Source organism: Nicotiana tabacum, chromosome 22, assembly GCF_000715075.1.
Source record: "Nicotiana tabacum cultivar K326 chromosome 22, ASM71507v2, whole genome shotgun sequence".
NCBI classification, from domain to species: domain Eukaryota; kingdom Viridiplantae; phylum Streptophyta; class Magnoliopsida; order Solanales; family Solanaceae; genus Nicotiana; species Nicotiana tabacum.
Genome location: NC_134101.1, coordinates 136,471,746 through 136,498,828, shown reverse-complemented (window position 1 = coordinate 136,498,828; position 27,083 = coordinate 136,471,746). Strand labels below are relative to the sequence as shown.

General features: G+C 36.0%; 1 protein-coding gene and 1 long non-coding RNA gene across 3 annotated transcripts; both read right to left on the bottom strand.

Annotated features, from left to right (window-relative positions):
- Window positions 1-13,413: 13,413 nt before the first annotated feature.
- Window positions 13,414-19,652, bottom strand: LOC107764777 (protein FAR1-RELATED SEQUENCE 11). Of its 2 annotated transcripts, XR_001643286.2 has the most exons (5): window positions 19,359-19,652; window positions 17,186-18,239; window positions 15,897-16,340; window positions 14,598-15,798; window positions 13,414-14,354 (listed from the first exon to the last, which is right to left on the bottom strand). XR_001643286.2 is itself a non-coding variant. In XM_016583375.2 (4 exons), the coding sequence occupies exons 2-4, from the start codon at window positions 18,152-18,154 to the stop codon at window positions 14,938-14,940; spliced, it is 2,274 nt and encodes a 757-aa protein (XP_016438861.1). In that variant the 5' UTR covers window positions 18,155-18,239; window positions 19,359-19,652; the 3' UTR covers window positions 13,414-14,937. The 2 variants fall into 2 exon arrangements, 1 of the variants encoding a protein (XP_016438861.1); XM_016583375.2 differs by having other exon boundaries at window positions 13,414-15,798.
- A 3,822-nt stretch (window positions 19,653-23,474) lies between these two features.
- Window positions 23,475-26,778, bottom strand: LOC107764776 (uncharacterized). The gene is made up of 2 exons (XR_001643285.2): window positions 26,573-26,778; window positions 23,475-25,234 (listed from the first exon to the last, which is right to left on the bottom strand). It is a non-coding gene; the product is annotated as an uncharacterized LOC107764776 (long non-coding RNA).
- Between the last annotated feature and the right edge of the window lie 305 nt (window positions 26,779-27,083).

Here is a 27,083-nt window from a genome sequence, read left to right as displayed (position 1 = left end):
GGTTTTTGAAGAAGAACATATTCACCCGTTTTGGGACCCCTAGAGCTATTATCAGTAACGGAGGCACCCACTTCTGTAATCAAGCCTTCGAGAAGTTGCTAGCGAAGTATTATGTGCGCCACAAGGTGGAAACACCTTATCACCCTCAGACTAGTAGACAGGTGGAAGTGTCTAATAGAGAGATAAAGAGTGTACTGACCAAGACTGTAAATGCCACAAGAACTGATTGGGCGAAAAAACTAGATGATACACTATGGGCTTATAGAACTGCGTTTAAAACACCAATTGGTATATCACCATACAAGTTGGTGTTCGGGAAGGCCTGCCACTTACTAGTGGAACTTGAACATAAAGCTTGGTGGGCACTAAAACAGCTGAACCTGGACATTGAGGCTGCGGGCACAATGAGAATCACTAAATTGCATGAGCTTGACGAGTTCTGATATCTGGCTTTTGAGAGTACAAGGTTGTACAAGGAAAGAATGAAGAGGTTGCATGACCAGAACATTGTTGAGCGACATTTGAACCCCGGGGACAAGGTATTGCTCTATAAATCTAGATTAAGGCTATTCCCGGGTAAGCTCAAGTCACGATGGTCTGATCCATTTTGAGTGGTCGAAGTATTCCCTTCAGGAGCTGTAGAGATTGCCTCAGAGAAAGACTCTCACACGTTTAAAGTTAATGGATAGAGATTGAAACTATATGTAGGCATGAATGAACCACAAGAAGTGACAGAAATCCATCTGACGGAACCTCAGAGGTCGAGCGAACCGTAAATGCACTTATCTGCGTTGTGCCGCGATGTTAAATTAGGCGCTGCGTGGGAGGCAACCCACGAATGTTGTTGTTTTTGTTTTCTTATGTAATCTCTAAAAAAAATCCTCGCACCGCGACCGCGGCGCTACCATGGCTCGACAACGGTAATGGATGAGTATTCTGCCTCGAATTTGCTCAACCCACCGCGACCGCAGTGGGACCGTGGTAGGACCACGGTGAGACGAGAACATTCTGCCTCGAATTGATGAACTCACCGTGGCCGCGGTCGACCGGGACAGTTCACTGTTCGTCGCCCAAGTAAGTAATTTCATTTGTTTTCTTTTTCTTTTATTTTCTAATTTTTTAAAACCCTCTCCCCCTGATAATATCATTAAACCCCCTCACCCTCACTTTCTCCATATCCTCTCTCTCTATCTAAACCCTAATCTCTCATCTCCCTCATCTCTTCTTCTTCTTCTTCTTCATCTTATTCTTCTTCACTTCTCTCACCTCCCCCATCTCCATTCCTCTCACTCTCTCTTCCATCAAGGTATGTCACTCCCCCGACCTCTTTTTTTGTATTTTTGTTTAGTTTTTATGTTAGTTCCATGTTTTAATTGTGTAGTATTTCTAGTAGATTTTTGTTCTTTTTTTTATTTTTCTATTGATTTTTGTTTTTGTTGTTGCTTGTGCACAATGTTGTGGAGTGGTGTGTGCACAATGTTGTAGAGAAGTGTATGCTTGTAGGGTGTTGTACTAATTATTGTGGGGTGAAATGGTAAAGTACAAATTGTTGATTTGAGGGATGAATGGACGTATCCATGAGGGCTAATGTGTTAGGATAGTGCCTTGCTCACAAGGTGTTTGTGGAATTACCCCAATGGAGTTCTAAGGGCTAATGTGACCATGGTAGTGGTGAAGTCTGAGTAATCACCCACGGTTCACACAACTCACACCCTCACTGATAGGAGATTCTTTGTTTGATAGGTACAATGCATTTATTTAGGAAGAGACGCAATATAGGGTCCTCTGCTAGTGGACCGGGTAGTTCTTCGAGAGCTCGGGGTCAAGCTAGTGCGGAGCAGTTTGACCGCACTAGGTTTGTCTCCAAACCGGCTGAGGAAAGGTATAATGCCAAGGCGTCAAAGAAATTGTTACCAGAGGTGCATATTGACCGGGCAGCTTTGAAAGTGGAATGCCCGAATATCTTTGTTGAGTTGAGGAGGTGTCTGCTGGACATCTTCTTTGAGGAACCGGATGAGGCAAATATACAGATGGTGAGGGAATTTTATGCCAACTGCCCGGAACATGAGAATGGGGTTGTCACAGTATGTAGTACCCGGGTAAATGCGTCCCTCGAGGCCATCCGTCGGGTGTACCGGCTACCAGTATTCACGGGGGAGATGGATGCTTATATTGCTTATCATCACCCGAGGGTCAATTAGGCACCAATTCTTGATGTCATATGTGTGCCTGACAGGGAGTTTATATGGATAAAGCTTCTGATAACATTGAACTCACAATCTCTTAATTGGGAGGCAAAGTGTTGGCTCACAATTATCAATAGCTGCTTGCTACCCTCCAGCAACACGACTGATGTCAATGGGCCACGGGAAGCGGCTATCTACAGTCTTATGACCCACCAGGATTTTGATGTCGCCCGGCTCTTCCATGATAAGAAGTTCATTCGCTCACCTGAGATACTCAAAGGTTTTTACTTCCCTTCGCTGGCCACCAAGCTATGCCGAGTTGCTAGAGTCCCTGAAAACCTTAGAGTTGATGGGAAATTACCATTGAAAGCCCCGTTCCGGGCGAGCAAGATCGAAATTGGGAGAGAGTCGGTGGTAATGGTTAAGGATGACGATGAAGCTGACGAGGAGGTTGAGGTTGTTGCGGTCCCACCACCTCCGAGAATTGATGAGGTGGGCCCATCACAGCCCCACCGAAGAACCCGCATGACAGCTCTGGAACAAGACATGGCTGGTCTTTGCACTTCTATCGATGACCTGGGCACCAGAGTTGACACGCTGACCACTCAACAGGCCGAGTCGGAGAAGAAGATTATGGGATGGCTTCGAGCTCTAGGACGAACATGTCACCTCGATCCTGGCACCGTCTTTGATCAGGATTGATCTTCAGGGAAGTCCCCTTACCTTACTATGCTTTATATTTGTTGACATGGGGACATGCCAAACTTTTAAGTGTGGGGTGGGAGATGGCTGTTGTTGTAAAAATATTGTATAACTTTGTAGTGTTGCTTTCTTTTTGATTGTTTGGTATTGTAGGGTCAGATTAGTTAACTTCGACTTGGTCGAAGACGGACACCTTTCGATAGGTCTCTTGAGGGACATTAGTCGAACAAAAAAAAGGACTCTTCCTGATGACGACGCCATTAGACAATTTCTTGAGGGAAGTAAGTCTAGAGAAAAGACCAAAAAGATTTTTTTTTATTTTTATTATAGGTAGTGTAGTAACTACCCCTTGGTTTTTCTTTGGGCCATGGTTCTTTTCCAAGGGTTTAGCTTGAATCGGGTGTAAGTAATTTTTTGTTTATTTTGTTTTTAGTTTTTAGTTAGTATTGATGGGCTACGAGCTGAAATAGAAGGAGAAACCCTTGGCATTAATACACCTGAATACAATTGACACTAGAGTGTAATGCATAGTCTCAGTGGTTGATTCTTGCTAAAGTGTCTTAAGTTGTATGTTTGTAACTGACTTGAACACTCAAACAAGAGTGTTTTGATAAGCCAATCCGGAGTGAGTCATGTGCCATGTGTGTGTGAGCTGTACTGTATTCTATGCTTTACATTTGATGCCTAGAACTTGCCTTGTGTGTTTGCAAAGCAAAATAGTAGCTTCATTCAGTCTTAGAAGTGATATAGACATTTCTTTGTTAAGCCAGATATATAAAGTAGACCCACCTAATTGTAATACATCGTATTCAACTCCGTTGAGCCTATAAGCTTGTTTCTTTAGCAACCACATTGCGAACCTTACCCAATTGTTTGAATGGCCTATCTGTTTGAACCTCTGTACCTCTCATGAGCACTTGAATGGTATTGAATTATGCAAAAATTAAAGTGTGGGGTGGTGGTTTGGTTTTTGAGTGGAACCAATGAAATAGAAGAAAGGTGTAGTTTTTTCTGGAAAAGTAAAAGAAAAGCACCACTTAAAAGAAAAAAAAAGAGAATGAATAAATGTAGTAGTTGATAAAGTGATGGCTTGCTGCAAATGCACCTAAAGGAATGAAATGTTATAAATAAAAATGGGGTGGAACATCTGGTTGACATAAGTGTGATCTTGAAAGTTAATGAGATTGTATTAAAAGTGCTTAGGGAGGTTAGTCACTATATCCAAATATATCCTACCTATCCCTTAGCCTATGTTACAACCAAGTGAAGTCCTAATTGATCTTAGACTGAATAGGCTCGATTAGTAGAGTAGTACACTACGGGCAAGCCTATGGTGCATCTTTGTGGCATGTGAATGTTCTTTTTGAGAGTGAGCGAGTTTTGTCCATCTGAGTTCCTAATTGTTCTTACTAATATTAACTGTGAAACTACTCTCTTGTGTGATGTGAGGGCAAGTGATTCACGAAGGAAAGGTAAGTCTTGTCCTCTGTATAGAGTAGTTTGAGTAAGTACGAATATTGCATGGCATGTGAGATTCGACCTTTGAGGCAAAGGTTGTTCATTACTAAGTGCAACTTTGGTGAATTGTTCTTGGTGTGATTCATTAAGGGAAAAACTTAGGGAAGGAACTTTGATAGAGTGTGGTGGATTGCTCGAGGACTAACAATGATTTAAGTGTGGGGTGTTGATATTAGGCTATATAGACGATATTTACATCCTAAATGTACCATATTTTATTGTTGTTTTGAATGCTAAATGATAACAAAATGCTCTAATTGGTGTTCTTTTGCTTCGCAGGGACTAATCCAAGTTAGCAAGAACTATGGAGTGTTTTGGAGTCAATAATGTGAAAAAAACACCCAATCAAGAAGCACCCGAGCGGAAAAAAGCAAAAAGTGAACTGGGTTGGAATCCACCACGAACGCGGTGGACCGCGGCAGGCCAAAGACGCGAGGCAGAATGTTTGTCTCTCACCACGGTCGTGCCGCGTTCTGCCTCGGTGAACTGTGCAGTTGCCCAGAACTTTTGGGACCAAAGTATAACTCGGGGAAAACTTATTCCAAACCCTTATAAACTCAAGAAGCTTTCCCAAGAAAGCATCAAGCTTGTTTTTAGACTACTTTGGAGGCAAGAACAAGTGTGAGAAGAGCAACCAAACATTTAAGTTTTTCTATCTTCTCTTTATTATTGCAATTACACATTATGAACAATTTAGTAGTTTTATCTAGTTTTGTTATGAATAGCTAATTCCTTAGTCTAGGGTTTTGATGGAACCTATTGAAGGATGAACTTCTTGTTATGTTAATATAGTTTGCCCAATTTAATCTCTATTTGTTCAACTATGCTCTTGTTGTAGTTAATTGATAGGATCCTCAATTAGCTGTACCTATTTAGTGTGCATAACTCGTGAAAGAGTGCATATTTAGGTAATTGTTGAATAACACCACTCCTAAAGTATATGAGGGATCAATAACCGAGGGTTTAAAGGCGAGATTAGGAATAATGAAGCCTTGGGTGCAATCTAAAGTGAGCTGTAATAAACAAAGCCAATTAGCATAACTCGGGAGAGTGCGTCTAGTAAATTATCGTGATTACTCGGGAGAGATTTACGGTAATAAGAGTGCTCATGATTGATCGAGATGAATAGGCGAATTTGTGTGAAACATAACCGGAAGGGATTCCATCAATAGGGAAAATCATAACCTTAGATCTTTCTCTTAATTGTTTACAACTTAATCATAGTTAGTCTTTATTTGCTTATTTACAGTCAGTCTTAGTTAGTAGAAACATCCTCAATTGTTATTCAAAACGTTTGGGGAAGTTGATTACGTAGAATTTCGTAAGTCTAACGAGAGTAATTGATAGGTTAATTCCTTGTGGGTTCGACTCTGGGCGAAATACTCAGATTATATTTGCAACGTCCGCGTGTCCTTTTTATAAGGTATAGTTGGGCGTGATCATCCCTCATAATAGTCATTTAAGAGGGGTTTGATCTTAAGACCTTGTTCCCTAGGTGCAACTATAAATAGTGAGTTCAATAGGCATTGTAGAGGACACAAATTTTTTGACAAACTTATGCTACATACTAGGGGTGTACATGGACCGGGTTGGTTCGGTTTTTATCAAAACCAAACCAAACCAACTATATCGGTTTGGATTGGTTAGGTTTTGTCGGGTTTTTCGGGTTTTAGGGTTTTTTTGTTACATGAATATTATTTCAATCTTACTTTGTTAAATTTATAGATAAAGCTTTGATAAGTGAATATATATTTTAGTAAATATGGAAAAAATTGACAAACATATGATCTATTAAAATATTCTAATGGGAGAATTTTTTTAGTAAAACATGATAGTTATTTTTTTAGTCGTCTAACAATAATTTTTCGTTAATTTACGCTTTCAAGCTTAATACATGAGAGGATCCCAAATATTTCTACATTTTCTAAAGAAAAATCACTATAAAGTCTTAAAAATATAAATAAAATTTATATATTTATATGTCGGTTTGGTTCGGATTATTTTACTCAATACCAAACCAAGTCAAACCAAACCTAGTCGGATTTTTTAATCGGTTTGGTTTGGTTTTTCGGTTTGGTGCGGTTTTCCGGTTCGCTTTGAATACCCCTACTACATACTATTCAAAAACACAATAATACTTTATTTCATGTCTATTGATATTCTTATTACTTCCTTTGGAAGCTCTGCTCCCCGAATCAAGCTATTTGCTGTCTTATCTCGATTTCAACGCTACGTCTTACATTTTATTTAATTTATTTATCATTTTGGGATCACATCGATTCGCTTATTTATAAACTATGTTACAAATTCAACTGTATCATTTTGCGGGTAAAGACCTGTACTCGTTACTTTTCGCTCGAACTATATAGATGGGTAATCTTTTTAAAATTATATATATTTATACTATATCTAAAACTATTGCCATAAATGAATAACGGGTATATTGATATACTAAAACTATGGTAAAAACTTATGTGAATTGAGTGTTTACACTAGTTCAATAAATATTTGACATGTGCTTTACACGTTCACTAAACCATGGTTAATTATTGCATATTCTTACCTCGTGAAATTATTTAACTATGATATGATTTGGTATAAACACTCGACAAAAATATGTTATTACCCCGAACTTACTTGACTTAAAATCTCAGATCCAATTTTGTCTGCTTAGCCCAAATCCAGTTTGGGTTACTGGTAATGGAGTCCCATGTAGGAAAATGGTGGTGTTGAAATCAGGGGCGCACCCACGTAAGGTCAAAAGGATTCAAACGAATTCGCTTGGTTGAAATTTTTGATATTTTATATATGTTAAATTATGTAAAAGATGTATAGTTATTCGTTGAACCTGCGTGACACAAGGTGATCTTGTTGAGAGATGGTCTGGTGGATTCAAAATTAAATGAAGGGTCAAGAGTTCAAACCTGTAGTAGGCAGCTTTTGAGTAGTTTTGTTCTTCATCACATGTGCATGCTAAAGGGCAATGTAGTTGATTCTCTTTTTAAATGAAGAGCTAGCTAGTTTATTCCATTAGTGGCTCTATTTTTTTTTACGGAGTAGAGTCAAAAAGATCTAAAGATATCCTTCATTCATTGGGCTAAAAATACTCATTCTTCTACTTTTTTGCTTCGCTTGTTCCTTTTGACCATTAGGTCAATGCTAAATTTAAAAATAATTATTTAAATTTTATGTGACAACTTCTTATTGGTCGAAATCAAAATATCTAACCTATTAGAAAGACCCACCCATATCTACCTTTTTTTGGACTAACCCGCCCCAAACATGACCCGAATAAAAAGTTCAAATAAAAAAAGACGCCCCACTTCCATCTAACCCATGGATTTACATGTGTTCATTTTCTTGATTAATATCATATATAACATTATCATCGAATAAAGGTTCATGAACAAATTAAACAAACAAGAAAAGCGTAACATGAATGAGCCACTGATTTTTTTGACAATAATGTGGGGCGGAAAACTAGGGGTAGTCAAACGGTTTATGATATCTTCCAAACAATCACTTTGAGATCTTTCCGTTATGTGAAAATGATTAAATTAAACTCATCTCGAATATAATGCAATTTGTGTCTATCATATATGTTGAACAGGATGCCATAACAAGAAAAAGAAAACCACGTAGTAAATCTGCGTTTATATGTTCGCTGCAACTTCTATGGAGCTTTTGTCCTATCCATCCACCTTTTTGCTTCACTTATTCCTTTTGACCATTAGGTCAATGCTAAATTTAAAAATAATTATTTAAATTTCATGTGACAACTTCTTATTGGTCGAAATTAAAATATCTAACCTATTAGAAAGACCCACCCATATCTACCCATTTTTCGGACTAACCCCCCTCCCCCAAACATGACCCGAATAAAAAGTTTAAATAAAAAAAAATGCTCCACTTTCATCTAACCCATGGATTTATATGTGTTCATTTTCGTGATTAATATCATATATAACATTATCATCGAATAAAGGTTCATGAACAAATTAAACAAACAAGAAAAGCATAGCATGAATGAGCCAATGATTTTTTTGACAATAATGTACGGCGAAAAACTAGGAGTAGTCCAGCGGTTTATGATATCTTCCAAGCAATCACTTTAAGATCTTTCCGTTGCGTGAAAATGATTAAATTAAACTCATCTTGAATATAATGCAATTTGTGTCTATCATATAAATTGAACTGGATGCCATAACAAGAAAAAGAAAACCACATAGTAAATTCACGTCTATATGTTTGCTGCAACTTCCATGTAGCATTTGTTCCATGGAGTTTGATAGAAGTGGAGCCTCTTTTTTTTTAGTGAACATTTTGTTCGGGTCGGATTAGTGTTTGAAGCAGGTTAGTACGAAAAACCAGTAGATATGAGTGTATTTCTAATGGGTTAGGTATTTTAATTTTAGCCAATAAGAAATTGCTATGTGAAATTTAAATAATTATTATTTTTAGTTCAGCATTGACCTAACTGTCAAAGGACATAAGTGAACCAAAAAGGTGGATGAAAGGGTATTTTTAGCCCAATAGATGAATGAAGTGTATTTTTAAACCTTTTCCTATAGTTTAAAGATATTTTTAACCCTTTTCCGTCTTTTTTATCTCTATTTTCTAATTTATTTCTATTTTATCCTACTCGAATTCAATAAGAATTAATCTACATTCTATTTAACTTCAGAAGATCAAAAACCTTATAAAGTAAAATCAAGTACATTATTTTTAATAAAATATACACGTGCAAATTTTAAAATTATTTCTAATTTGTTAGTTCATATTAAGCTAGTTTATCCTAAATTATTTTTTTATGTTACATAAATTTGTTAGTTCACTTTAAAGTTATCTTCTCTTATAGTTTGTACCAGATTATTTTAAGATATAACTTTTTACTTTTTTTTGTCCTATTATTTTTGTAAATTAACAACTTTATTATTTGTTAAATTTATTAGAGTCTAATAAAAGTGTAAATTGTTTAAATAGAATATTCTTAAAGTTTAAATAAAAATGTAAAATTTGATATATAAATTGTTAATATTTTTAGGTAAATCAATTATTTTTTGGTTAAAAGTTTTAAGTTTCGTGCCCTATTTTTCTGAAGGAAAAAAAAAAGGAGAGGTTGGACATCAGATTTTTAAAATTATTCATTTTAAGGCAGCATTATGAACCCGAAGAAGAAGCGCCGAACAAATCTCGCTCGTTGGTACAACCCTTATCGTCGATTAACTTTGTTTTTAGTTGAACCTGCTTGTATAAAATTCTGGGTCCGTCACTAATTAAAATTTAGGGAAACTTACGCAAATATTTCAAATAAGTCTCAACTTATCAACCTCTAGCCATTAGTCATACACTTACTAAAACTAGCCAAGTACATATAAAAATTGAAAAAATAAATAAATAAGGCTCTTTCTCTCAAAGAATCACATGCAAAAATCACCTTTTATATTTCTAAATGTGATTAGCAACATTATATGCAAGACGAAAAGGAAATTTCATGGATGAGGTAGCAAATACGATGATGAAATACAAAAAAAATATTGTAAAAATCTAAGCAAAAAAGGAACTTTTTCAATGGGTATAGTTGAGATTCATTGAAAACATATAGATAAGTCAATATACAAAATTTGAGGAAGATTGGAGGTGATTTGGACTGGTTTTGTATCAAAATTCGTAATTAAATTGAGTTCAAAAAAATCTTCTGCGACACATGTATCACGCATGTAACTCACTCACATGTATACATAGATACATGTGATATAAAATTAATATAAATATGATACACAAATCATACACAGTATGATATACATATCATTTTTTTCATGTTCAGTTTTTACTTCGAATTTTCAATTCAAACCACCTCAAAACTTCGCAAAATCATCCCAAAACTGAGATTCAAGCCCCTTAAAATGTACCCAATTTATTATAATAACACCCACTCAAAAGAAAACAAAAATTTAACTTTTTTTGCTACAAATAGCTAATTGGCTAATATTAGTAATATTTATCTAATATTAGTAATATTTTATGAATTGATTATTTTTTGTAATCAGCTACTTATAAATGGACATAGTTGATAATTTCACTAAAATAGAAAGCACCGGAATTCCGAGGTGGCAAGATGGGTAACGTAATTAAAGAACAAAACCCCTATATCCATTAAGATCGCGTAAACAAATGTTTAGGATGGTAGACAAGGAATTGTTTTACGTCTCCATCAAGAAAATTGAGATTCTTGTAGCCGAAAAGGACTCTTGTGGCTCTCCCACTAAAGCTTTTTGGGTCTCACAACTCATGAAATGAAAAGATCTAAAGTCGTTGCTGTCGTTGTTTGGAAGATAATTTAATCCAAAATCAATCAGTATGGTTCAGAGCTCAAGATACGACTGTAAAAATTATTTCTGACGTGAAAGTCTAACAAATAGGAGCCGCTTTTATTAATCAGCGTTGTCTTATCTTTGGGCCTTGCCGCCTATGGGCTGTGATAGGGGATACGCAGTAAACCGACAAATTAGTAAACCGACAAATTACATCAAATCGATAATTCGAGTCAAATCGAGAAAAAAAAACCCGATTATAATTTGGTTTGATGTTAGAAAAAAAAACCCGATCATAATTGGTTTGGTTTGGTTTGGTTTTAACTAAAAAAAGTCAAACCGAAACCAATCCAACCCGACATTACATGTACAAGTTTTAAAAATATTTTATACATAAAAATATTTATTGTAATGTAATTTATAAATATGACTTAAACTCTTTAATAGTTCTCTATTTTAATGTATTATTTCATTCTTGGACTTAGAACTTTTGAATGGTCAAATATATTTTAGTGGGCAAAAAAATTAGGGCATTTGCATCTATACCCGCTTTTTGTGTCACGTTTTAACTTGTGCCCACTTTGCAAAAACAATTGCAAGCATACCCGCCTTTTCACATAACTTCAGCATACGAGGCTGAAGTAGCAAAGACAATCACGCAAAACTTCAGCATTCTAGTAGCCGGGCCTGAAGTTCAGTTCTAGAGCTGAATTTTTGTTTTGTAACTGTCGAACTTCAGCTCTAGAGCTGAAGTTTTTATTTGTAACTGGCAAACTTCAGCCTTCTTAGAGTTGAAGTTTTAACTGATTTTTTTGATAATGTACCTTGATGTTATTTTTTGTAACTGTCAAACTTCAGCTCTAGAGCTGAAGTTTTTGTTTTTGTAACTGGCGAACTTCAGCTCTAGAGCTGAAGTTTTTGTTTTTGTAACTGGCGAACTTCAGCTCTAGAGCTGAAGTTTTTGTTTTGTAACTGACGAACTTTAGCTCTAGAGCTGAAGTCTGAGGGAATCACTATTGTTTTGGTGTTTTGCGGTTGATCAACTTTGATGTTGCAAGTACATTCACCTGAAATACAGATGATCTCGGATTTCAGAAATATCCAGCAAACTTGAAAAGGTTGAAAGAAGTAAACAAGTAGGGTTCTTCATGTGATTTGTCTTGTAAAAGACATATGAGTAACTAATTTTGAGATCTTTTTTTGCACACACAAATTATTATAGTATCTTTGAATACAATGACAGGAGATCGAGCCACTCTATTTTCTTTAGGACTACAATGACAAGGCATGTTAATACTACAACTTTATAGCAGTAAGAACAAACTTGGACATTGTGGTTATTCATGGTCAGATGAAGCTAAATAGAGGAGAAAAAAGAGGTTAAAAAATTTAAAGTGCCAGATTCTATGTTCTAAAGTATTCAGGAGATTGTGCAGATCCTTGTTGTTTTCTGTGGGTGTTAGAGTCCAGTTAAACAAAAAAAAACTAGTAAAAGGAGATTGGTATTGAAAGACCAGGAAGAAAGTGTTCATTTATATAGTATCACTGCATGGGAAGAACGTCCTAAGGTTCTTAGCTGAGATTCTCCTGTATATGATTCGAGAGAGTTGCAAAGCAAGTAGGAGGAGAAAAGGGGCTGAAGTTATTTAAAAAGTGGGTACAAGTTAAAAGTTTAAAAAAAATGGGTATAAGTTAAATAGGGGCGACTAAATAGTGGCCCCCGTACAATTTTTACTTAAAAGTTAGTAACTCAATAAAGCCCAAAGTAAAGTCAAATCAATACTAGTGCTAACAAAAAAAATTAAATTCAATACTAGAAATGACAATAGTATTGGATATTTACTTTTTTAGTTTTGCATTGATTTAGATAGTGAAAACGTATAACTCACTTTTAATATTATTTAGTCATATAATTAATATTTAGTACTTATTAGTCGTACTTAATTTAACATGACTTAGTACTTTTAGATTATGTTTATTTTTATTATAGTTTTTTAATTAGCAATATTTATCTTATGCGATTTGTTGAGTATTTTAGTATAATCATGGCTCATCTCACATTATTTTGTATTATTTTATTGGGTAACATTTTATATAGTTTTATCTTACTAGGACCTAAGAAATATTAGCGCACAACTTATAAATTTTATGCTATGAAGATTTTGTCTGAAAAAGACCCGAAAAACCCAAGAAAACCGAAATCCGAGAAAAATTGTGATTGAAGAACTCGACTTTTATTGGTTTAGTTTGGTTTATAAATTTAAAAATCCGAGACAATTGGTTTGGTTTGGTAATTGAAAAATTCCGAACCAACCCGGCCTATGTATACCCCTAGGCTGTGATATAATTCTCATCCAGCAACAACAATTACGCCTCAATCAGGGACATATAGAGAGTTATATATATAAATTCATCTGAATCCAATATCTTTGAATTATATGTACATGAATTCATCTGGATCCAATAGCCAATAGGTTTGGCTCGGATATGGTGTGTTAAAAATTTCACAAAATAAGTACGAATAGTTGATTTTGAACCTGGTAAATGAAATGAGTTGTAGATGAATCACGAATTTGAACCATAAAGTTTCAAATTAGACGACATAATTCTCATAGACCGTCCAAATTTTTTTATTAGAGGAAACAAAAGTAAAACAAGGAGCGCCTCTCTCACTTGGTTTTTTATAACAAGTCGGTGAAAGCACTGCGGACCAATAATTATATCAGAAGAAGCAATTATAAGTATAACACGAGTTTTATCTTGCTTCATATAGCTTTTTGGTCACTCGCAAAAACCTCTAGAAGCACGCCATTCGTTGGTATAAGTTTTCTTTCAACTACTAGAAATGCCAATGCATTTCTTTAGGTGCCGGTCTATATGATATACAAGTAGTAGCTCGCTTGATAGAATTACAGCCACTCATTAATGAAGATACAGTAAAACTAATGAAGACTGCCAGAATTAAAGGATTACCAAGTGTCATGTATTATTCCTTCTTAAGCAAGAGACATTGATGAATGCATGGATAGGTGAAAAAGGATTTGCGTAAGGAGTAACCTTTCGGCTATATGAAACTTTGCTTCAAAACTCCTCCAACTTTACCTTTTCATGCCACCACCAACGACCCAACTTAACCATCCCCATTCATGTCTTTTGTCCCCAAGTCTTCTACTAAAATTTATTCCCACTAAGCCAGAAGGGTCACATATAAAAGTTCACCCACTTCTTGATTTCCTTCACACCACCACCCTAGTCCTCCTTTTGTGTTGTAATATAATGGCCACTGACAACGCAATCTGTGAAGTTTCTGAAACCTACAACAGCAGCAGCTGCCAAGAGCAGTGTGATGATGGCGAGACAAGGCAGCAGGATCACAGCGAGGTTGCCAGGGCCGAGTACAGGCTGTTGGGCAAAGCATTGGCACATAGAGCAATATTTGGTTCAAGCAGTCGCCGAGGAAGAGCCAGAAAGGTTAGGAACATGAACGATCTTAAGACATTGCCCAGCAGACTAAGCAAAGTTTCCTTGGCTGATGAAGGTCAAAATGACTAGAATGTTTCCTTATCAGATTAATGGAATCTCAAATACCAGTCTAACCATTTTGTATCACATCCTATAGGTAGTCTTGTAACTGCTGTTTGAAACAAATACAAGTATTTAATCAAAACCTACACTTGATATGCTTAGAATAGAACTCAAACCAGTGGAATGTAGACCTATGTTTAACATTAGTCAACTTGTACCATAGAACACTTCTAGAAACAGACGCAGAATGTCATGGTCAGAGTACGAAGGGGAAAAAACCAAAAGAGAGGAAAGAGTCGTGTATCATGCAGCAGTCGCATTTCAAATAAAACCCAATATTATATCATCTAACCTCGTTTCTCTGTTTTCCCCATTGAGGCGTGATGCGTGAGAATCATAGCGGTACATCTTAAATGCTCCTTTTTTCTTCCTTCTTTTAGGAGTTGGGGTTGGTAGGACAGAAATAAGAACGCGTCCTTCATTGGTCACTGAAAGAAGGTCCTCCATTTGTTACAGAGAAGACTGTTGGTTAGAAAGTGTATTCCAACCATGTTAGAGTCGATTTCCTGGATAACAAAAGTTTAAGGGTGTAAAAGATTTGCATTGACAGGGGGGAATTGTCAGCTTATGAACAGAGAGGTTGGTTCACATTTCCTATTTCCTCAAAGTGCTAGCCCATTTCGCAACCTTTACTATAAAAAGCGAAGTCTATCTGCATTCAAATCTTCACCTTCCATCATTGGACAATCACTTGCATCATGGCCATACTGCCCACAACATAAGACGGAAAGATGCCTCCTCTTCCTGTAAAGATCCAGTCCATCTCTTGATCCTCTCTCTTTCAACTTTTCCAAATTTATATACTCGTGAGGATTACAAGCGAAGCTTTGACCAATACCGTCAGAATCTTCAACCTCTGCGAGAATCAGTGAGTCTGATGGGCTCTCATACGCTATAGTATTACCCCCATTGGATGTTGTCGGGAACCCCTTAATGCGAGATAAAACCGTATAAACTTCTTCACAAACAACATTGAGGCGTTCTTCGGTTTCAACTGATTCGGTAATCAGTGTAGAAATCATAGAATGCAATAACTGAATTTTTCCTGTATTATCACTTGGTAAACTAAAGATGGCGGGCTTAGCCAAAGAGGAGGAACATTCACGCCAGCGCATGGGCAGATATTGGTCCGGAATGTGAAAACAGTTGTTTGTTGAGAGCACACGTAGCACATGCCTACAGAGAATACCAGTAAACTCAAAATTATGGCAGCTACAGCTAATGAACTCTTCATGCGGAACCCAGAGTACTTTATAACCACCATCCATTTCTGTATGGTGTCTCACGATGAAGTAACTATCATCTACCATCAGCGACGCATATTGTGGTGCCAAAACAAGCTCCTCTTGTAGTTTTGAGAAGGCATACGGTGTAAGAACAGTTGCAGCATGCGACTCTATCGGTGAACCTGTTTTCAGGGGAATCTTTTGAACGTTTCTCTGTACCTTATGTGTTCCTCCTGCTTGATCTTTAGCACCTACAACCCGAGCAATCTGCATATGTGCAGTTGTCAGTAAAAAAATTGGAGAAGAATCAAATTAGCAAATAATTAAACTGTCTAAGAAACAATAGGTAAGTGAGAATCTCACACCTGCTCCACAAAATTATCAAGTACAGATTGCACGCTCAAAATCCTCTGGATATAAGTATTTATTGTTTCTGACTGAAATGTACTTGTCATTCCAGCAAAGAAGTAAGATCTCAAAAAAGGCAGCGCCCAGTATGAACGTAAAGCATATAGACTGACAATGTGTTTATTTTCATCCAGCTTGTAGGTTTCGACCATCTCATTCCATCCCACTTCATATTCCTCTATAGAATGTAACTTGTAGAGGCGATGGAACTCAACCTTCCAATTATCATATTGGGATCCGAGAAATGTCGAAAACCAATCTGAAAACCTCGAAATTATATGCCAAATGCAAAATGCATGTTTTGCCCTTGGTATTTCAGTAGCAATTGCTTCTTTGAGCCACAAATTCTGATCAGTCAAAATGGTTCCTGAAGCCTTGCCATTCATGAAGCCCAAGAATGTCTATCACCAATTTTGGAGAAACGAAGTAAAACAAAAAAGATTTCATATTAGCATATGGAACCAAGGGAGTTGCAAGCTATGGATTGAAAGATGCATTTAAGATATCTGCAGTTGTTGCTAAGCTAGTTGCTTATGATACCAGAATGGACCTGAGATGGTTTGACCTGATGCCCGTAACAAATATATATACAGGTAAAGATAAGAAGGGGGAAGATTGGTAAAAAGATATAAAGAAATGAGTTATCAAGCATTAAACAGAAAAGAGGAAATCCAAAGAAAGATCACAAAACGAAGGTGAAGAATCATCACTACGATAAGGCAAAGCGACACAAATATTAAAGTGCAAGCTGACAAATAGTCATTAACGTTAGATCTTCCAACTAGCTTGCAACATACTCTCTTGTCTTTTTATGATTTTTAGTTTTTGGCTACAGTCGAAACCACTCTCTTAATATAACTCAAGTTTAGACTCTAATCTGATGAACTTCTTAGATAATATGCTTTCACACTAATTGCAACAATTAGTTTAATCATTTCCTTTGCCACTAGTTTGCCCAGTTATGTGAAGTAGCTCCTTAACATCTGAACTGAAGGATAATTCATTTTTCCTTTTTTAACATATGAAGTAGTAAATAACAGCAAGGAGTGAACTCCACTTTTTTGCACTAGTTTCATCAGTATTTTCTGGTCACTCCGCAGACTCCTGTTGTTAGGCACATGAATATGCATTTCAAACACTTGAAGCTTTTTGGGTACTGGCAAATTAAGTGGGTTTAACAAAAATTTAATACTTTATAGATGGGATTGGTATAATGGTATAGTGACATGATTGCATGGCTTCGTACCTTCAATGCCCAGGAGAAAGACTGCAAATTTTCATCCCGAAGGAGTACACAGCCAAAGAAACAATGCGTTCCATGGTTATCCACTCCGATCCATATACCAAGAAGCATATCATAGGCATCCAAGCGGTGAGTAGTGTCAAATACTATGGAATCACCAAAAGCCTCATACAACCTCATTGATGAAGCATAAGACCAGGCAATATGCTCCAACCTGTTATTACAATCTATTTTATAGTCGTATTTGAAGTTAGGGTCTTTGTCTTTCATCTCCTTGCACATTTTGAGGAGGTCAATAGGGTCATTGTCTTGCTCCACATTTCTAAAAGATAGCAGCAAGTTTCTGACATCAACCTCTGTGAAGGGTAAGCAACCCAACTTAACTCCCTTCTCTAGCTCCGTCAACCTTAGCATTTGCCGAACTGACATCCCAGCTTTCGCAAACATGCAAATGCGACTCTTGTCATCAGGAGACATGGTGCAGTAGGCAGGAAGAAGCTGCACCTCAGTTGACTTTAAGAGTTCATGGTTATGAACATTGCTGAAACCTGTGATCCGCCATTCAGGGACATTAAAATCTGCTCTTTTAACAATTCTCATGAACGCCTGACATCCACAACGTGATGATTTTCGATTCCTTTGCAGCTTGCCATCTTCTGAAGGCTTTAGTTGTGGATAGCCACCGCGATGGCACGTAAAATCTCTTCTTGTAATCCCCCTACCAATGCCATCCTTCCCCCGAGTACGATGACGTCTGATTGAGAAGCCACTTTGCTTTGCAAAGCTACAGTAAAATTCATATGCAGCATCCTGTGATACAAATATCTGGCCAATGAAAGGGACGAGGTTCACCGATGTTTGTCGTGATAAGATTGCGTCCTCAGGCATTTCCTCAACAGTGCCAATATCATCCTGAGATGAATCTGTCCCATTTTCAGATATTTCTTTCGCTATGCTTGTTATCTCAGGCATTTTCCAATTCTAGAAATGTCGGATTACGGATGATAACACCATCTTCACATGCTATATGCAGCCAATAATGCACAATCACTGCAAGCTGTATAAAACATCCAATGTTGCAGAGAAAAAAGGAAAGCATAAGGATACGAAGGCAAAAACACAAAACTAAAAACAAAATTAAAAGAATCTAAAAGTGTCATGAAGGTTCTGAACCACTTAGATTTTCATTAAAGTGGTAAAATAACGGATGATACTCGAACACATAGTGCAGTCGGTAAGAGAATTTCTATTAGCACTTCTCACCAATAAAAACAATATTACAAGCTGACAGCAGAATTCAATTCAGCAAATACTCTGTGAATAGCAATTATACCCTATGTTACAAGGATCCTTCTTTTGCCTAGATATATCCATATCGAACAAGTACCTCGTGAAGATTTTTCAAAATAATTAAAAATAGTGTGGGAAAAAAAAAACTAATGTACCCATATACAATAACAACTAAGCCTCAATCCCAAACAAGTTGGGATCAGGTGATCAGCTGTATGATTCTCACTGACCATGTGTGAGCTTGCTATTGCATGTCCCAAACCCGAAAAAACTAGGAGTGCTGCGGGAAACTGGCATCCAGCATAAAACTAGCCTATTTCATGATTAAATTCCCGTAAAATGTACCCATAATCGAGTCCATGTTAGATAGCTTATAACATGTGGGACTTGTTATTGAGACAAAAGTGTAGCTTATTTTGAGAAAGAACTAACATGGAAGATGTTAAATTATTATTATTATTATTATTATTATTATTACTACTATTTAGAACCTAAAGTAAATAACACATTAATGCCATGAATTTTACTCACTGGCTCAGTACACGATTTCAGGCGTCTCAAGTAATACACCAATCTTTGAAGTTCCGCAAACCACAGTAAAATAAATCAGATATCAGAATAGAAAAATTATCCCATATAATCAGCACAGCACAGCACATGAAATGGGCCCGATAGAGCGGAATAGATATACAGAAAATATATAGCTAAACGAACTAGTTTGGGATTGAGGCATAGCTGAATAAATATAGAGAAATTACACAGCTAAACGAACTACTTCGGGATTGAGGCATACAGCAATAGCGAGCAGAGCCCACTGGACACTTAAACCAGCGAAATTAACAAATTAAGCTTCAAATATCTACACAGCCTAGGATAAAAAGAAGACCTTGGCTCGAAGAAGTGGTCGGAGAAAACGAACACGGACGCCGGTGGGAACCACGTCGGAAGCGGCACGGAACTGGAAGAAATGGAGTAACTGGAATCGACTGACGAACTGTAAGATTTGGGTAAAAGCCAGGTTTACCCCCAGTCCAATTTTATATTCTAGGGCAAAAACGTAAACTTTGTAGCCTTATCTCCTTACCTGATCTGCTCCGCGAGCTAAATCGGGCAATAACAACGACAATAATAAAACAAGCTGCTTAAAAGAAGAAACATAACATCTTTTTAAGTGCAACCAGAAAATGATTAAATTCTTTTCTTTTTTCTTGGATTTTTTTTCAAATTTACCCGTTTATTATATATTACAACAATTTAATTTACCTTCCAATATATTTTCATTATTTTTTTCTTGTAGTTAACAAATTGTTACCTACTTGTCCTTGACTTAACGAAGTTTCAGCATAAGAGTTGGTGGATTTCCTATGCCAAAATAATTTTAAACAATTCTACATTTATTCTTTCGACTATGATTCAAAATTACGCGTCATAATACTTCTCTTTAGAGTCCAAATAGGAGCCCGTTTGAATTGGCTTAAAAAAAATGGCTTTTAAGTATATGTGCTTAAAAGCACTTTTAAGTGCTGGAGCTTATTTTATAAATAAGCAGTTATGTGTTTGGATAAAAGTACTGAAACTTAAAACAAGTTGTGAAAGTGTTTGGTAAACAAGTGTTGTTAAGCATATTTTCTTTAAAATAACTAAAATGTCCTTAAAGTTGATAACACTAAAAATAAGCTTATTATTACAAGTTTTTAATGCTAAATTGATTCCTATACAAATTAATTCATGTCTAGTTCTTGTTAAGTTCTCAAAGATTTGATAAAATTATTTTTAATATATATAAATTATTTATTTAAATAACATATAATAATAATTTGACTAAAATAACCACTTGGTCAATGGCATATCATAATAATTTAACTAGTTTACCACTATGGCCAATGAACATATAAATGAAATATATTTAGATGTTTCTAACTTTCAAATCTTTTTCTTGAGTCAATTGCCTCTGAAATTTGACTCGTGATGTTTTATTAAAAAGATTGTGATGGGGAGGGAGCACCACTGGAAAAGAAAGAAAGGCAAAAAAAAAAAAGAGGGGAAAATAATAATGAAACGGTAAAGAAAGGAATAAAAGGAAAAGAGAGGAAAGTTACGAAGAAAGGAACAAGAAAGCAAGGCTACTGCAACAGAACGGAGAAAAGAAAAAAATAGCATATTTTAGGTTTTCTATTGAGGGGTAATTTCAGAATTAAAAAAAATTATAAGGGATAAGAATATAATATACTTGGTCAAAGCAATATAGCTTTTAAGCCAATTTAGAAAAAGTTGGGTTTACCCAACTTATTAGTTATAGCTTTTTTTAAGCCGATTTTAACTTTTTTTAAGCTCTTTTTTTGGTTGCCAAACACCTCCACAAGTTAAAAATAGCTTAAAAGTTGGTTTGACCAGCTTTTAAGCCCATCCAAACAGGCTCTAGGAGTTTTGCTAGTATTAAGGATAAATATGAAACAAAAGTATGAATTTACGCGAAAGATAAAATTAAAATATATTGTACATCAAGTTTTAGCTTTATTTCTCGATAAAAAAAATGCGATATATACGTATTTAATGTAATTCAAATTGAGATTACTTTAACACTATATTTCTCCCTGTTGAAATTTTGAGTTTATCTCAACTTCATTACATAAGATGTACGGGTAATTTTATGGTGTGTCTCATACAGCTGACATTAGTTGTGTGAGACCTCTTTTTATCTCACACATTTGTGGACCCTTATCTTATATACTTGGGTCCACAAAAATCTGGGACTACAAAATTGTGAGACAAAAAAGAGGCATCACACAACTAGTGTCACTTGTGTAAGGCACAAAACAAATTTTTTTAAGATGTACCATGAGAAATCAAGAAACTACTAAGTTTGAGAAATCTTTTGATTAGTCTACTAAGTTTAAGAGTTGGTGAATATCTCATTTTATCACACCTTATCCCATTAAACTTGGTATTATTTTATCCCACCTCCTAAGTGGGACAAATTAGTCTATGAATTATAATCTCAGAACTATAATCCCGAGATGATTTAGTCGGCATACCAAACTACCTATTAGATTACAAAAAGCCTACACTCTATAATAACATAACTTTTTGAGGTAATGACAAAATTCGAAATGATAAGATTCGAAATGATTGAGGGTAAATGAACCACATCCATCCAACCATACACATTGTTTTTTTAGTAACACTGTGAATTACCATTGGTAACAAACAATAAGAGTACACCTAGTAAGCACCTAGACCCCAAAACTCCTTATCTGGGGAGCTTCAGATCAGGACTTAGAAAATCACTAGTTACACATCAACCTTTGTATCAGTACACTACATCTCTGACTTTTCTTAGTTTGTCTAAACAATCCAATCCTATCTACTAGCTCTTTCTTAATATGTATTATTATACTCTCAATATTTACAATTGTAATCCTAAAAGTTTTCCAGTTCCTAGCCTTCCAAATATGATATATTATTGCTGCCCATAATGCAACAATAACTTCCTTATTTACCAGCTGCCAATTCTTTCTTTTGATTATGTACAGAACCCTTTGTGCATCTCACGGTTGCATTTGAATTCCTGCCTAGTGCATTAGTTCCTCTTGAACAGCTTTGGACCAAGGACACTCTTCAAACACGTGTTGATTAGTTTCCACTACCTGATCATTACATAACACACATTTATCTTCATCCACCTGAATGTGAAGAGAACTCAGTCTAGCCTTAGCGAGTATTCTTCCTTAAGTAGCTAACCACATGATGATCTTATGCTTTGGGCTATTGCATTCCAGTGAAGATCAGTTGTTGGACATCTCCTCTGATGACCTTTAATAGCTAAATAACTCCATGTGATTGAGTAATTCCCATGACACTCAGCTTGTAAGTGTCACCCTAGTTCCCGATTCCTCATCTCTTCCATAAGAGAACTTAGTTTTCTCTAATACCAACTACACTCATGTTAAACCTTATGAGTCCAAATATTAATATTAGACTTCATATAGATCTCATGGATCCATTTGACCTATAAGGAATCCTTTTTCATAATAAGCTGCCACAGTAACTTCCCAATAGAAGCTTTATTCCATTCCCTACAACTATTAATGTTGAGACTACCAAACTTCTTAGGCAGACACACTTTCTCCTACGCAATAAGGTAAAACTTCTTCTTCTCATCTGAGCCACCCCACAGGCACTCTCTGCACTTCTTGTAAAACAAAGACTCTGAGGTAAAACAAAGACTGCTCCCCAGAAGCTATGAATTGAGAATAGCTCTGCATTAACCACCTGAAGCCTCCCTGCATAAGACAAACTGCTTAGCATAGCTGAATTTGATTTTATTTGTTATCTTCTCAACAAGTTGATAACAATCTAACTTATTCCAATTCATAGGCAATAGTGGTAAACCTAGATACCTTATAGGAAAAGTACCTAGGGAGAAACCAATGTTGCTTAAAAGACTTTCCTTCATATGATCATCAATGTCTGCCATAAACATGCTAGATTTGTCCATATTAGCCACCAGTCCTGATACACTACTGAAATGTGCTAAAGCCTCTAGGACTCTATTTACTGAGCATGTTTCTCCCTTGCAGAACACCATGAGATCATCAACAAATACTAGATGTGTCAACTTCAATTGCTTGTACATAGGATGAAATTTAAAATCTGGTAGGGAACTCATACTGCCCAATGTTTTGGACAAATATTCCATTACAAGAACAAATAGTAAGGGTAAGATGGGATCACCTTGTCTGAGACCCCTTTTACCCTCAAAGAAACTACGACTTTTCACCATTTATATTAATTGAGAACTTGGTAGAAATTACATATGTCATAACCAATTTTGTGAACTTGGTTGGAAAGCCATAATGAATCAGAACATTCTATAAGAATTCCCAATTTACCATTTCATAACCTTTCCTCAGGTCTATCTTCATAAGACACCTATGAGTAGTCTTTCTGTTATAGTGCCTTAGTATATCATGGCATATAAGTATATTGTGGAGCATAGATCTACCAGGTATAAAAGCAGATTGATTATCTGTTACCAGAAGTTGAACACCCATTTTTAGTCTGCTACAACAATTTTGAAATGCACTTGTACAATACATTGCAACAGGATATAGGCCTAAATTGGATAGCATACTTTGGATTGCTTAGTTTAGGAATCAAAGCAATACTAGTTGCATTTAATTGTTTCAACAACTTTCCATTATTGAACAACTCCAGAACTGCATCTGTAATCTCTTCCCCTATAATAGGCCAAGCCGACTTAAAGAAGCCATTGCCATAATCATCAGGGCTTGGGTTCTTATTACTGTCAATTTGAAACATAGTAGCTTTCACCCCCTTCCTTTCAAAAAGTTTCATTACATCTACCTTTTGTTCAGTTGTTAAAACATGACCATTCTTTATGAATGCTTCAGCTGCTTTGGATCTACTGCTTGCTTTGTTTCCCAGCATGTCTTCATAATATGTGACAAATATTTAAGCTATATTGTCTGGATCTGTCTTTTAGGTATCCTGTTCATCCTTCAATTGAGTAATTGCTTGTTGGAGCCTTTTGTGTTTGATTACTGAATAAAAGTATCTTGTGTTGTCATCCCCCAACTTTATCCATGTAGCTTTACTTTTTTGTTGCAAGTAGACCTCGGCTAAGTAAGATGAATGCCTGAACTTTTGATACTTCTAATTTTCTTCTTGTTGTAAGTTTGGATCTGTTGGTCTAAGTTGTATCTGCTTCTGAACTTGCAATAAAGCTTTCCTATCCTCCTTGGCTTCATCCTCAATATTCTTGAAGAAGTTCTTATTAAAGCCTCTCAGAATCTTCTTTAATAATTTCAATTTTCTAACCACTCTTAGCATTTTTCAGCTATCAATCTCTATATTCCAACCCCTCCCAACCTGCTCCAAGAATTGTGGATGTTGAGTCCATACATAGCAAAACTTAAAAGATTTCCTACCTTTATGTCTCTCATTGTTCAGCACTACCTTCACTGGACAATGGTCACTTGTGCCTTAGGAAGAAACATAGCTTTACAATCAGGCATTGAATCAAGCCATTCATTGTTAATGAATGCCTAATCTATCTTAGAGTAAATTCTTTGATCACTATGTCTGTCATTCCATAAATATCTGCACCCTTGATTAGGAAGAACAGTCAATCTACATGCTTCTGTACAATTATTAAACTCCACTATTTCATCCCATGAAACAGGATTTCCTCATATTCTATCCTATATTTAACACAGGGTTGAAATCACCAATAACCTACCATGGCCTTATGCAACTTGCTACTTGTTCTTCCGGATACTCCCACAGACCTCTCATTTCCTACTTAGTGTTAAAAGCATATTATCACGCCCCAAATCTTGGGAGGCGTGACTGGCACTCGAAGCCACACTGGTCCAAGCGAACCACTCTGCAACTCTTTTATTTTCTTTGTAACTATCATGGGCCAACATGGCCACAACTCATAATATACAACTGTAAGTGGGCAACAATATATCAATAAACTATCTTTCTTAAAACACGAATACATAGGGGCCTTCAAGTCTCTGACGTACTGTACAAAATGAACCTCTGTCTGTAAAGCCTCTAAGATTAACTAACATCAAATGGGACAGGGTACCGGCCTACCCGTAAATCTGTTGAAAAACTCTGACACGATGACTTATAGACTCGACTGCACTCCGAATGAGGTGGAGTCTTTCCGATCCTTTGCTGAATACCAATATCGTCTATTATGAGGGCTCATCAACTGATTATCTATACCTGTAGGCATGAATGCAACATCCCCAACAAAAGGACGTCAGTACGAATAATGTACTGAGTATGTAAGGCATGTAAATAAGTACATAAAGTACATGGAAGAAACGTAAAGAAAGGGACTCAACCTCTAAATCTGAATTGCTCCGTAAATCATGAAATATTTATAAGCTCATGCATATACGTATAAATGTAATGTAATGCATAGGTCTATACGTATATAATATCATCAAGCCTCTGATGGCATCCCATCATATTATCTCAGCCACTGTGGGCAAAATCATCAACGTATACCAGTTGATCAGGTGGTGGTGCGTATATAATGCCGTAATCTTTTTCCCATATACCATGTACATATATTTACATATATATGCGTATATAACACCATATGGTGCCACTGTGGGCAAAATCATCAACGTATACCAGCTGATCAGGTGGCGGTGCATATATAACGCCGTAACCTTTTCCCATATCCCATATACATATATATATATATATATACATATATACGGGTATATAACGCCATCTGGTCATGGGTCAATATACATGAATGCAATGCATGAGAAGTACGTCAATAAATCTCTTGGAATGTCATAATAGCATTATGCCTTCGAGTAATATCATGAAGTAAACTTTATCAACTTGTGTATTTTCTGAGACCCAAGAACAGACGATAGAATAATAAGACTTATGGGAAATCAAGAATTAAGCATCTCTAGCATTTCTACGAATAGAGTGATTCATGGAAGTTATGTATTTACTCGTTTCAAAAACAAATAATCTTTCTTTTTATTTCTAATTTGCTTCATTTTCTTATTCAAATCTATTTATTTAATTGCTAAATTTTGAGCTTTAAAACTGGAAATATCAAAAACCCTCAATACACTTCAACTGGGCACGATAAAATTAAATATTGAGCTTAAAGATATGTCATTCTCATTCTTTCTAGCAACTATTGCTAATAACAAAGCAGTATAGCTGAAAATTCTAGCACGCAAATGACCTTCAAACTTATAGCAGAGATAAAACCTTCAATTCAAAAGATAATCATATTAGTTTCATTCTTCATTGTACTTATTTCTAAATTTTTCAGTCATAAAGCTAAAAAAAACTATAAAAAACCCCCAGAAAACGCTTCAACTGGGTAAAACAAAAAGTATATTTTTCGCTCAAAACCCCATTTTTAGCATATTTATTTCTTGTATATGTTGCTAACTTTGCCATTTATTTCTAATTTTTCAGCCATACAACTAAAAACTGGAAAAAATTCAACTTCGGTTTAACCAAAAAAAAAATAATCTTTTTTCCACTCAAAAATCAATTTTTTTGCAGGGAAAAACTTACAGGCATCGATAGCATCATTCATCATATCATCATATCATCATCTTCATTTTAAAAATCACGTTTTGCTTTTTTTTTTGGAGCGTTGTTGTTTTCCTTCTTCTTGAACTTTCCTGCTTTCTTTCCCATTATGTATAATACTGTAGAAATGAGGCAAAGGGTTTAAGAAACCAAAGAGTTTAAAACCCTTTTCAAGAGGTTTATTGTATAAACAAAAAATAATAATAAGAGAACGGCTGCCAAGGGTGGGGGACTGGAGTTTCCATTTTGGATCGTTTTTAGTCAATGACATAAAATGTCAGGTTCCAATTTGAGAAGTCTTCTACAGTCACCAGAAATTCCATTTTTACCATGCCACATATGTTAATGAGTGCATCAGTCACAATTTCATAGGGTGGCCTACTGCCACGTAGTGTCTGAAAAATTGCCAAAATCCGAGCTCTCTAGGTCAAAATATGAAATAAAACCCTAAACCTCGTATTTATAGTGCATCTCCCGGATTTCCACCACTGCT

Bases quoted from the DNA above. Each gene is read 5' to 3' on its own strand.
- LOC107764777 (XM_016583375.2), bottom strand. From the start codon at position 18,154: ATGCCTGAGATAACAAGCATAGCGAAAGAAATATCTGAAAATGGGACA. The intron at 16,341-17,185 runs GTACGAAGCCAT...AATTGGTGATAG, and splicing joins CTTTCTCCTGGGCATTGAAG to ACATTCTTGGGCTTCATGAA. The intron at 15,799-15,896 runs GTGTGAGATTCT...GCACATATGCAG, and splicing joins TTGATAATTTTGTGGAGCAG to ATTGCTCGGGTTGTAGGTGC.